General features: G+C 40.8%; 1 protein-coding gene and 1 long non-coding RNA gene across 2 annotated transcripts; both read right to left on the reverse strand.

Annotated features, from left to right (window-relative positions):
* Nucleotides 1-206: 206 nt before the first annotated feature.
* On the reverse strand, nt 207-3,335 carry fxyd11a (FXYD domain containing ion transport regulator 11a). The gene is given in 7 exon segments (NM_001123728.1): nt 207-628; nt 821-845; nt 959-1,033; nt 1,225-1,239; nt 1,475-1,507; nt 1,818-1,867; nt 3,263-3,335. Coding segments are annotated over 6 exon segments (213 nt in total). The 5' UTR covers nt 1,852-1,867; nt 3,263-3,335; the 3' UTR covers nt 207-597.
* Nucleotides 3,336-9,376: 6,041 nt separating this feature from the next.
* Nucleotides 9,377-13,302, reverse strand: LOC123728728 (uncharacterized). Its single transcript, XR_006760465.1, has 5 exons — nt 13,054-13,302; nt 12,432-12,607; nt 11,579-12,099; nt 11,374-11,470; nt 9,377-11,155 (listed from the first exon to the last, which is right to left on the reverse strand). It is a non-coding gene; the product is annotated as an uncharacterized lncRNA (long non-coding RNA).
* Between the last annotated feature and the right edge of the window lie 617 nt (nt 13,303-13,919).

Genomic DNA, 13,919 nt, shown 5'->3' on the forward strand with positions numbered 1-13,919 from the left:
TTTATTATTTGTTTGTCATTGGTTGCTTTCAATGACTTGTTGTTGCTATAACAAATCATTAGCCTATGTAAAAACGGTGATATGGCAGATACCAAATCGAACATTATCACATCAATATATTCTAAATAGTTGTGTACAGTACCTGCTTTGGTTACGTATTCTAGCATGCACAGTGCACATCTCTGAACACAAACCGTTTTACATGTTGTTTACTTCTAACAATGGTGTTCAATGGTATTTATTTGGCTTTTCATTAATACGAATTTACACAAACAATTGAAGGCTAATCGTTTTAGCTCAATACAACTCTGTTTGACCATAATGCCTAGGGCCTATAGCTAAATTAAATGTATCAGTTGTTCATCATACATCTCACTACCACCGTAAAACACCTTAAAATAAACCCATATCTTTGAGCCAATAAAGAAACAAAACAGTAAATAGATTTATTGTGGTCCACCCACCCTCCATCAGCTCTCACATCCATTCAGGTGTCATTACATTGTCATGGCCAGAGCCCTGCCCCATTCCCACCCCCGAATCTTCATCATTAGAACAACAGCGACCAGTTAGTCAGATTCCATCCTTTAGAGACGCTTAGAGTTCACTTGTGTCATCTTCAGATTTTCTTTAGTTGTTGGAGAAAGAAAATAAAAAGTAGAGATTGGAACAAGATACATTTTTTTACACACACAGTACAACAGTACAATGTAACAATCATATGAAAGGACATTTCTTTTACAGTATACATTATTTGCGAAACCTTTATGTAGGTCTAGTAAAGGGTTTATAAACATATGGATAGAACATAGGCTCTTACTTGTTCTTTCTAGTGCATTTGGGATCTGAAGAGAGAATAATGAGATGTTACTACAAACACTGACAAAGTCTGGGTCTATCCTCTTGAGTTACATTCATAATGTAAGAACTTATTAGTAATTGGACTATGTGTACTTACTAAGTAGGACAAACAATCCACCTGCTACAAGCAAGCCTGCAATGATCAGGCCTCCAATTCGTAGTCTCTCATAGTCTGGGAAAGTGAACAATCAACAGCTCAGGGTCACACAGGTACAATGATTCATCCAATGACAGAAGCATATTTCTGATGTCATTTCATATCCAATAAGAATATGGTCACTTACATACCACTATGTTCATTTTGTTTGGTGGTGGTGATTTATCAGTTCCATTTGAACGAGTGTAGAGGAATGAGCTACTTACTGTAAACAAATGGATCTGCAGAGGGGGGAGAGAAAGGGAGAACAGATAATGAACCTCAAGCAAATAAAACACATGTTGCTCTGACTGCCTGCGCAGTTTAAGTGACAGTGATCAAATCTGCTGACAATAGTTAGTTCTCATTCACAGTCACATAAAAACAAAACCTCATGAAAAGCAGAGTCTAACAAAGAGCAAGTTTTGACCAACCCGTCAGACAACTGGAGACAACACAAAATCAGATTTTTCTTACTTGCTTCAATTTCCACGAAGAATGCACAGAGAACTAGGAGAGAAAAATAACAAACATTTTTAAAACAATTGGTGGATGGATCTAAGTTTATATGTAGTTTTGATCATGTTAAGGGTCAAGGTCAACTGTCATTTCTTGGAAGGACACAAAAGGTCAATGTCAAGTGCATTAAAACATTCCTTCTAAGGCTAAGCAGAACTTGTCTGTTGTTTCACTGATTTGTAGTGCCCACTGTAGCTTTCGGTACTAATGTCCATAAAATCTTTAATAATATTATTTTATTTTGAAGAATTCATCTGTTGCATTACCCCATACATCTTTATCATGAAAATGTCTGATTTACCTGCCAGCATAACCAGAACTGAGGATTGGCCCATCTTGCACACAACCTGACTGGGAGCAAAACGAGAAAAGGCATCTGTTATAACAACACAAGTCTAGGTCCAAGAGGCTTTTAAACAGCTTTAACCCCCAGGCCATAAGACTCCTGAACATCTAATCAAATGGCTACCCAAACGATTTGCATTGCCCCCTTATTTTACACTGCTGCTCCTCTCTGTTATTATCTATGCATAGTCACTTTAATAAAACAGTTTCTTAAAACTGCATTGTTGGTTAGGGACTTGTAAGTAAGCATTTCACTGTAAGGTCTACACCTGTTGTATTCGGCTCATGTGACAAATAAGATTTGATTTGATTTGACATACCAGTAACCATTGTGGTCATTTCTAGAATTTAACACCATCTTGAATTAACCCTTGTTATTCCTAGCTGAAGGTTGATTACACTGTATGATTATACTCGTATGATCAATAAGGAACTAATGTCATTAAAACCATTGTGTCTATGTTGCCCTCCTGCACAGTCCCATTCTTGTTCCCAAACACAGTGAGGATGAAGAGGTAAAATGTCCTTGTGGTGTGAGACAGACACCGAGACGCAGCAGGAGGGCATTGTGGGTGTTTGGAGAGAAAACAGCAGAGGGAGGAAATGTGGGGCGGACGCCACAGGCCTCAGGACACCCTTGGCTCGACCTTGGTCACTCACTGGGGTTTACACTGCAATGTTTTGGAAATATAGAAATACGACACCCATCTCCTCATTCTGGTAAAAACTAGTTTGTTTTACAATGGACAATTCCACCATTAGAAGACCAGGTCAAATCTAGCAATCTAACTTTTCCTACCAGCGTTTTTAGAATGAGTTTTCTACTTTTCTAATGCCTCAACTCCAACTGACGATATTGGGAATGAATCCTACATTTAAATACTATTATGTGTATAGTTCACATCAGATACAATATGGGTGACATTGTGAACTACAAATAGTTATTTATCAAATTTTTAGAGCATTCATAAACTGAAACATAACACATACATTTGAATTTATAGAGGGACACATAATATTTCTGATCTTATTGTAATATTATATTCCAATATGCCCAGAATGCCATTTTCCCTGTTGCAGACTAATAGTAGTGAAGGTCACCATGCTGATCAGCATGTCATCACTCAAGGTCAAGGATACCTATCCATATATTTACTACCTGACAACTGCCTTTCGTAGGGAACACACCAACCTAGCTCAACCTACTGAGAATATTTAGACTTTACAAAGTGAATTTACATTGACCGTCCAAATATATACAATGATCACCATTACAGCCATACAATCTTCAGAATCTAATGGTGCTATAGCAACAACCCACCCTATGGATGTGTAAGTGATCATAACAACACAGATGGTTGTAAAACAGGGCCTGGGAAAGCCAGTGAATCCCCTTCTTACCTGAGAACGAGGTCTGTCTTGGCAAGGGGTCCAGGGATGTCTGCTGGGTAGCTCAGGTCGTCCTGCTGACTTCACACACCTAGTCTTTTCTCTTTCCTTTTACCTTGAGGAATAGCCCCTCCTTTTTGTTGTCACCTAAAACACACTATAGGACGATGGAGATCTCGTGTGCAGAACGTGTGTGGTGCGTCTAGGTGCACTGTTGTGCCCCAAACACAGGCCCGTGCAATTCTGTTTAGGGTTAAAAACACTGGGTGAGACGAGGTACTGAGTTGCCATACCAAGACCTACTGAGCTCTCATACTGATCACTATTTCATTGAATCTCTTTTGGTGGATTCGCTTTATGGTCAGTTATATTAGACTTTGTGCATGTCCTACTGATAAGCAGAATGAATGGTAGAGAAGCATATAGTTTGAGCTGGAGAGAAATGGATTTGGGGCATCCTTGAAATATTTGAATGCCTTACAATAAATCTCCATGATTACACCACAGTGAGATACATTCATCTAGGAAGTTTCCTTCCAGTCCAGTAACCATCTTGTCAGCCAAGAACCTTTCAATGTCATTCTGAGACATTCTAAGAGGACATTCTAAGACATCATTCTAAGAAGACAATCTAAGAGGACACAGAGAGACATTATGTACAGTACAGCATTTTAGCTTTGGCTGAAATAGGAGTGAGAAAAATCTAAATATTTTTGTAGTCTCTTTGATAAATGGATGTGTTAAAAAAATGTTATATGGGTAATACAAAAGGCCAACGCACAACACAGTATAAACAGGAGTAGCCATTGGCCAGAATGTATTGAATCAATACAGTCTAATAGGTTCCCTCGAATAGAGATACACTACATAATGTGTGGACACCTGCTCGTCGAACATCTCATTCCAAAATCATGGGCATTAATATGGAGTTGGTCACCCCTTTGCTGTAGACTCGTCACGATACCAACATTTTACAAACGATAAGATACCAGGCCAAGTATCACGATGCCACTCGGGCTCCTGAGTGGCGCAGCGGTCTAAGGCATTGCATCTCAGTGCTAGAGGCTTCACTACAGACACCCTGGTTGGAATCCACTCTGTATCACAACTGTCTGTGATTGGGAGTCCCATAGGGCAGTGTAGGCCATCATTGTAAATACAAATTTGTTCTTAACTGACTTGCCTAGTTAAATAAAGGTTAAATAAAAAGAAAACATATATATATATAAATACTACGGTGGAAAAAAATCTGTTGCCAAGGATCCTTTTTGTCCCATCCCCCGGCGCTTGGTCACATTTTCTAAACGTTCTCCAAGAACCAGTCACTGAAATTCACGCCTCGACTCAATAAAAAACATTGAATTTAACTTCACACTTTCTTGTGTATAATAGAATACTGCATAGAATGGCTGATTTGCTCATATTCACAAAGCCCTACCTGTGATTTGGCTGGAGGAATGGGAGGAAGGAATAAACATGCATAATGATCTGCATGTCATTGAGTCAGTAAGGGGAAAACACTGCAAGAAACCTTATTGACTCTTCAGTTAACAGACACACACACTCTCCCTCCCTTCCTCACACACTCGCCCTCCCTCAATCTCATAAACACACACACATACACATCACTCTCTCTCCCACAGACACACACATACAGTGCAGTATTCAGACTCCTTCATTTTTCCACATTTTGTTACATTACAGCCATATTCTAAAATTGATTAAATAGTTTTTTCCCTCATCAATCTACACACAATACTCCATAATAACATAGCAAAAACAGGTCTTTTTTGTGTGCAAATGTATTACAAATAAAAAACTGAAATACCATATTTACATAAGTATTCAGACCCTTTACTCAGTACTTTGTTAAAGCACCTTTGGCAGCAATTACCTCCTTGAGTCTTCTTGGGTATGACACTATAAGCTTGGCACACCTTTATTTGTGGAGTTTCTCCCATTCTTCTCTCCAGATCTTCTCAAGCTCTGTCAGGTTGGATGGGGAGCGTCGCTGCACAGCAATTTTCAGGTCTCTCCAGAGATGTTCGATCGGGTTCAAGTCCGGTCTCTGGCTGGGCCACTCAAGGACATTCAGAGACTTGTCCCGAAGCCACTCCTGTGTTGTCTACGCTTTGTGCTTAGGGTCGTTGTCCTATTGGAAAGTGAACCCTCGCCCCAGTCTGAGGAGCAGGTTTTCATCAAGGATCTCTCTGTACTTTGCTCTGTTTGTCTTTCCCTAGATCTTAACTAGTCTCCCAGTTCCTGCCACTGAAAAACATCCCCACAGCATGATGCTGCCACCTCCATGCTTCACCGTAGGGATGGTATTGGCCAGGGGATGAGCGGTGCCTGGTTTCCTCCAGACGTGACAGTTGGTATTCAGGCCAAAGAGTTCAATCTTGGTTACATCAGACCAGAGAATCTTGTTTCTCATGGTCTGAGAGTCCTTTAGGTGCCTTTTGGCAAACTCCAAGCAGGCTGTCATGTGTATTTTATCATGTGTATTTTACTTCTGTCTGGCAACCCTACCATAAAGGCCTGATTGGTGGAGTGCTTCAGATATGGTTTTCCTTCTGGAAGGTTCTCCCATCTCCACAGAGGAACTCTGGAGCTCTGTCGGAGTGACCATCGGGTTCTTGGTCACCTCCCTGACCAAGGCCCTTCTTCCCCGATTGCTCAGTGTGGCTGGCGGCCAGCTCTAGGAAGAATCTTGGTGCTTCCAAACTTCTTCCATTTAAGAATGATGGAGGCCACTGTGTTCTTGGGGACCTTCAATGCTGCAGAAATGTTTTGGTACCCTTTCCCAGATCTGTGCCTCAACACAATCCTGTCTCTGAGCTCGACGGACAATTCCTTCTGCCTCATGGCTTGGTTTTTGCTCTGACATGCACTGTCAACTGTGGGACCTTTATATAGACAGGTGCCTTTCCAAATCATGTCCAATCAATTGAATTTACCACAGGTGAATTCCAATCAAGTTGTAGAAACATCTCAAGGATGATTAATGGAAACAGGATGTACAGTATCTGAGCTCAATTTCAAGTCTTGTAACAACGAGTCTGAATACTTATGTAAATAAGGTATTTCTGTATTTTTTATATTGTATACATTTGCACCATGTGGTATTGTGTGTAGATTGATGAGGAAAATGTTTTATTTAATCAATTTTAGAATAAGGCTGTAATGTAACAAAATGTGGAAAAAGTGAAGGGGTCTGAATACTTTCAGAATGCACTGTAGGCACACTGCTCTCAGGGTATGGGTCTGGGTCTGCATCCCTGCTGATATGTGCATGAAAATTATGTGGATATTATTGGACCTACACATACAAGAGACTTGTGGCTGTTGCTTAAATTCAACTGAATTTATAAACAAAACTGACTTTATAAAAATGTTATAACAGGCGCCAGCAGGTTTTTATAACGGTAGGTTTAAAAAGTCGGTTGTATCATATGAAACAGTACTACAGTATTCAAAAATGTTGGTATTATAAGTATCATAAAGTTTTGGTACCATAATATTACCATGGTACCAGTATACCATGCAACACTACTTTGCTGTTATAACAGCCTCCACTCTTCTGGGAAGGCTTTCCACTAGATGTTGGAACATTGCTGTGGGTACTTGCTTCCATTCAGCCACAAGAGCATTAGTGAGGTTGGGCACTGATGTTAAGCGATTATGCCTGGCTCGCAGTCGGCGTTCCAATTCATCCCAAAGGTGTTCGATAGAGTTGAGGTCAGGGCTCTGTGCAGGCCAGTAATTGTTCTTCCACATCTCGACAAACCATTATTGTATGGACCTCGCTTTGTGCACAGGGGCATTGTCATGGTGAAACAGGAAAGGGCCTTCCCCAAACTGTTGCCACAAAGTTGGAAGCACAGAATCATCTAGAAAGTCATTGTATGCTGTAGTGTTAAGATTTCCCTTCACTGGAACAAAGGGGCCTAGCAGGAACCATGAAAAACAGCCCCAGACCGTTATTCCTCCTCCACCAAACTTTACAGTTAGCACTATGCATTGGGGCAGGTAGCGTTCTCCTGGCATCCGCCAAGCCCAGATTCGTCCGTCAGACTGCCAGATGGTGAAGCGTGATTATTCACTCGAGAGAACGTGTTTACACTGCTCCAGAGTCCAAAGGCGGCAAGCTTTACACCACTCCAACTGACGCTTGGCGTTGCGCATGGTGATGTTAGGCTTGTGTGCGGCTGCTCGGCCATGAAAACTCATTTCATGAAGCTCCCGAAGAACAGTTATTGTGCTGATATTGCTTTGAGAGGCAGTTTGGAACTTGGTAATGAATGTTGCAACCAAGGACAGATGATTTTTTACGCGATTCAGTACTCGGCGGTCACGTTCTGTGAGCTGGTGTGACCTACCACTTCGAGGCTGAGCCATTGTTGCTCCTAGACGTTTCCACTTCGCAATAACAGCACTTATAGTTCATTGGGGCAGCTCTAGCAGGGCAGAAATTGGACCAACTGACTTGTTGTAAAGGTGGCATCCTATGACGGTGCCATGCTAAAAGTCACTGAGCTCTTTAGTAAGACCATTCTACTGCCAATGTTTGTGTATGGAGATTTTATACACCTGTGGCTGAAATAGCCAAATCCACAAATTTGTAGGGGTGTCCACGTACTTTAGTATATATAGTGTATCTTGTCCAAATGGCTCTATTGTTATAAATAAATGAGAACTGTATAGAAAATCACATACAGATCTACAAGTGGAGATAAAAAACTGTCCCTCCCAAGCCAGTTTTGGAGTGAAGAGAAGCATGACAACCATCAGATTGAGACCATGCTCACCTCACAGAGAGGGAGGTGCCTTAAATACAATATAATGCTTTGGAATATTCCACCTCTATTCCCAACTCACAGAGACAGCTATCATAGCTCAGAGATCAGAACTCACTACTGGTGATGTCTGTCTGTCTGTCTGTCTGTCTGTCTGTCTGTCTGTCTGTCTGTCTGTCTGTCTGTCTGTCTGTCTGTCTGTCTGTCTGTCTGTCTGTCTGTCTGTCTGTCTGTCTGTCTGTCTGTCTGTCTGTCTGTCTGTCTGTCAAAACAAATAAAATACGAATGTATTTGTTATATGCTCGTAAACAACAGATTTGTCTTCCTGCCTGCCTGTCTGTCTTTCTGTCTGTCTGTGTGATCATGTGCTTCTCATTTGGAGTAGTGTGGAAAGTAAATGAAAACACAAAGCCATGAAAAGGCTAACACAGTGAACTGAACCACAGAGTCAAGAACCTAAGGCTCCCACCATTATGTTGGCTCCTCAGAGGGGACACATGACTGAACCTCTGCACATTATTGGCATGGTGATGTGTTGCTATCTGGGACTATTTATATCGCCGCGGCATCTGCGGAGGAATACGTACCCAGTTCTTCACGAGTGATAATACAATAATGTGAGTGGCTATATACTAGTTAGAGGGACCATCAGTGACATATGAAGACCTGACATGAGACTGAGGGGGTTACCACCATGAAGGACTGATAACACTGTGAGATAAAGTCCATTCTGTGGTGTCCAAGTTTGTGTGTGTATTGGGGACAACATACGTGTGTTCCATTGTTGTACTTTACAAGCACAACAGCATTCCATGAAACCAGAATAGTTTTAAGACATTTATTACTGATGATAAGTGAACAGCAAACCCAACTTTTCCACAATGTTCAAAACTGACCATATAGCAGAGAGGAGGAAAAAGCTGTAGAACACAAACACATCTATCACTAATTGATTGGAAGACTGCATATCTGCATACCCAGTGGTGTAAAAATACTTTAAAGTACTACCTACATAGTTTTTTTGGGTATCTGTAATTTACTTGACTATTTATGCATATTTTTTGCAATTTATACATTTACTTCACTACATTCCTAAAGAAAATCATGTACTTTTTACTCCATACATTTCCCCTGACACCCAAAAATACTCGTTACATTTTGAATGCTTAGCAGGACAGGAAAATGGCCCAAGTCACGTATTTATCAAGAGAGCATCTCTGGTCATCCTTACTGCCTCTGATCTGGCGGACTGACTAAACACAAATGCTTTATTTGTAAATTACTGTATGTCTGAGTGTAAGATGATGCTCCTGTCTACCCCCCCCCCCCCCAAAAAAATATAATAATAATTTTGGTGCCATCTGGTTTGCTTTTGAAAAGAAATTTGAAATGATTTATACTTTTACTTTTGATACTTAAGTACATTTTAGAGATTACATTGACTTTTGATACTTAAGTATATTTAAAATCAAATACTTTTAGACTTTTCCTCAAGTAGGATTTTACAGGGTGACTCACTTTTACTTGAGTCCTCTTCTATTATGGTATCTTTACTTTTTCTAAAGTATGACAATTGGGTACTTTTTACACCACTGTGCATACCTCAGCTACAAAGTCTACAGAACCTGTGGCCACAGTGAAAGGATTGTCGTATGCTCACACAAGAGACAGTCAGGGTGGGCTATCCAAAGGTTATAGGGTAAAGTAAACACACAGGTACAACACAAACATAAGACATTCCCTCCACAAAAACCCTGCTCTCTTCTTAGCACAACAACCCTGAAACATGTTCAGTCTTTAAAAAAAGTATTCAGACAATGACACATTTTTTGTTGTTTTGACTCTGTACTCCAGCACTTTGGATTTGAAATTATACTATGACTATGAGGTTGAAGTGCAGCTTTAATTTGAGGGTGAACCATTTAGAAATTACAGCACTTTTTGTGCATAGTTCCCCAATTTTAAGGGACCATAAGTATTAGGACAAATTCACTTATATGTGTATTAAAGTAGTATTCAAGTTATTTACCATTCATTTCTATTGGGCACAAAATAATCTGAAACACAACCAAAACAAGCAGCAAAAGCATCTAACAAATTTGTAGAGTCACAAGCTTGATGTAGTCATTACGTGCTATGAATATGGGACCAAATACTTAACTTTGTACTTCTTTAATACACATATAAGTGGATTTGTCCAAATGGAGGACTATGTACAAAAAGTGTTGTCATTTCTAAAGAGTTCACCTGATATGGATACCCTCAAATTAAAAGCTGACAGTCTGCACTTTAACCTCACAGTCATTGTATAATTTCAAATCCAAAGTGCTAGAGTTCATACCCAAAACAACAACAACAATTTTCATTGTCCCAATACATTTGGAGCTCACTGTATTCATATAATATGTCTGCATCATCACTGACACAACTATGGTGCATAGCTTGGACTTAAATAAAAGCGTGGTATGTAGGCATTCATGCATGCACTGACACAAGCACGCTAGTGCTGGCACACTCAAAACATACACTACTCTTACTTGTTAGGAGGCATATTTGTCACTAAACAAACCATCTAAGGGTCATTGAGCATTTGACCATATCCTCTGACAAGCCACTCTGAAGATGGGGAGCATGCATAAAAAATATAAATACATCTCAAAGGAATGTATGTAATTCTAAACAAATGACCAATGCATATTGTGGGATTTGAAGTGATGTGAGTTGTGTCTGTGTCAGAGTCATACCAGAGCATAGCAGGCCAGCTGAGTCAACATCGCACCACCTCTACTGATCCTCCACTGGAACACTTTAGACAGCTACTCAGACGTCCTGCTCTCTATTGTTTATGCAGTGAAAACAGGTGTTAGCTGGCTGCCAACTGTAAAACAATTAATGGAGCTATAAAACGCAGTATAAAAAAGGAACATAAACTTCAGTATTCCGGAGTAGAGGAAAAGTCAGAGACGCAAAATTATAGTACATTATTAAAATGCTTTAGTAGTATCTCAACTTCATTGAACTTCAGTTCCAGTACTGTCATGGCTGCTCTCTGCTGGACAAATAGTAGAACTGCGGCTGAACAAACGAAGGCAAAAAAAAAATCCAAAATCTAAGGAGAGAGAATATGATATATGGTCTTTGGTAAAAGGTTTCAAAATGCAACATTTAGTTTAACTTCCAATGTAAAGCTACATTGAATAAGACTAAAAACACCGGAAACTGATGCTAGTATCAGATACTGCATACTGCTAGATAAGAAAATAATAAAACAAAATAGAAATTACAATACCAATTCTGCATATGCTAAAACCCCCCACAAAGTGTCACCTTAAGAAGTTGAATAAGTGAATCCAACAGTATTGAAAGGAGTGTGTTTATTCCTTTGTCACCATTGTGGTGATGTCATCGTCACGGTCTTTTCCCCCTGTTGACACAAACACAAGAAAAGAGATGAGAACCATATGAACATCGCAGGGCAGGGCATCATTCTCTGGTCCATCCTCTGTTAGGGCTGAAGGAGAGAGATACTTACTGAAACAGAGCTGGAACCTCTCAGATCTCCTGAGCACAGTGTATGACAGACCAATGACGATGAGGATACCAAAGAAACCACCAATAACGCAGCCAATGAGGGTGGCAAAGTAACTGCCGTCCTCTGAAAATGTATCCGAAGAGGACAGACAGACAGGATAGAGAGACAGACAGACAGGATATGCAGATAGACAGACAGACAGGATAGACAGACAAGACAAGACAAGACAAGACAAGACAAGACAGACAGACAGACAGACAGACAGACAGACAGACAGACAGACAGACAGACAGACAGACAAAGAGATTAGGGTTAGCTAATGATGACAATGTCCAATACCATGCTCAGGGAAGGTGTATTAGAGACGTGTATTTACCGTACACCCAGAGGTATCCATCCACTAGTGGTCGCTCTGAGCTCTCACATACCACACGTGTGTTGTTGTCAGAGCGGGACGTCCTGCTGATAAGCCATATTGCAAAGAGCTCCTTACCTGTGTTATCACAGTACCCTTTTATTGACTGAGAGGAGAGAGAGAGAGAGAGAGAGAGAGAGAGAGAGAAAGAGAAAGAGAGAGAGAGAGAAAGAGAGAGAGAGAGGGGAGAGAGATTATATCTTATCTCATCTGGTGATGCATAAAGACTCCAATTAGCAAGTAATAAAGAGGCAATGAAAGTAATTGTTTTGCACTCCAACAGGCCTGCTGAATTGAGCTACTGTATGGATTTCTCAGTCATTTTAGCTGTACCAATGGTCATGCCAATTAGGTCACCTGCGTCATCCAGGCCTGTACAGAGCAAATACCTGTAACCTGGATGGTTGGTATAATATAAGCTAAGGCTGTGCCACTCACCTGGGCAGCCAGGTACTCAGTGTGGTCTCCTGGGCAGATAAGGGTTCTGTTTCCATGGCTACCATAGATGGTGAAGTTGAGTTGTCTAGGAGAAGGGGACACACCACACTGGAAGACAGCAGGCTTGCCAACAGCCACTGTTACGTTATTTGGTAGCGTAGTGTACTTTTTCTGGGCTGGAGGATGGATGATGAGGGGGTATGAGGAAGAGATGGGTACAGTGAATGAGAGAAAGGGGAGGGGAGAAGAGACAGCAAGGAGAGAAACGCAACATAATCAGTCATAGCCTGTGACACAGCCTAATCCTCATTTGCCTAGGAGGCAAAGCGCACTACTTCTCATGGAAAGGGTTGTTTGACTGTTCCAATGTGAATTGGTCTGAGATTGTATTTTCCTAATATGAGGGACATCATTGAAACCAAGGCACCACTGCAAATATTGCTGTCTGTCTACATTCTCAACTAGTTTTGTAATATCATAACACAATTATCTAGGTCTGGATGGCTGCTCTTGAGCCCAACCAATATTGGCTAAAATAAACACAATATGGTAACTTTACAGTAACTACCTTTACATGTATGATTGGCAAGACAGAACCAAAGGTCAACCAAGTCAGTCCTACCTGAGCATTGAAGATGAAGCAGAGCCAACAGGAACACAGACAGACCAAACCCTGGTCCCGTCATCCCACATACAGACATTACTCTTCTCTTCATCAACGAAACAACTTTCTACCAACCCCTCCAAGACATCCGCTTCAGTGGACATTCATGTCCTGATCCTCTAGCTGCTGCCAATGATTCCAGCCTGAAAACACAGAGAGAGAGGACATACAACTCTCCTTGAGCTACGACCTAAACAAATGAACAAACAACATTATCTATGATGAAGGAACTCCCTGGACTGATTTGCAAGAAAGATTCCTGGGAAAGAAAATAATGTGAACAGGTTGAGCAGGGCTGGGCCGCATTTATCAAGAAAGCGATGAGGTTCTTTCACGTCCTCCTCCAGGTGATCCTGCCAATCCTTTCTCTCTCTCTTTCTCTCTCTGTGTCTCTCTCATTCCTTCTCAGAGCACACCCGTGATTTGAGTAAAGACATTTCACTTCCAAAGCAGACACCCAATATTGTCCTTTTTTTCTCCAAGGGAAAAAGAGACTGTCTCACTATACCACACAGTATAAAGTTCACATTCAAGTAATGCTAAAGCCTTTAGGTTGAAAAGCTGTTATGTACTTTAGGTACCCTTTAGGTTTACTATCAACAGATGTATTTGCATGGCCAGTGGACATAAGTCTATAGCACATTTGGGTCTGGGAAAATACACAGGCTAATGGGGTTGCCTGGCAGGGGTCATGCAGGGCAGTCATGAGTTATCCAATGATTTAATGATACGTTAGATCACATTGACTGTAGAACTGATCATATAGTGAGCCATTTATAGTATCACCTTTCAGGATGTCTGAATTGTTCAGTTCCTGTAAACCA

Source organism: Salmo salar, chromosome ssa02 (assembly GCF_905237065.1).
Source record: "Salmo salar chromosome ssa02, Ssal_v3.1, whole genome shotgun sequence".
NCBI lineage: Eukaryota > Metazoa > Chordata > Actinopteri > Salmoniformes > Salmonidae > Salmo > Salmo salar.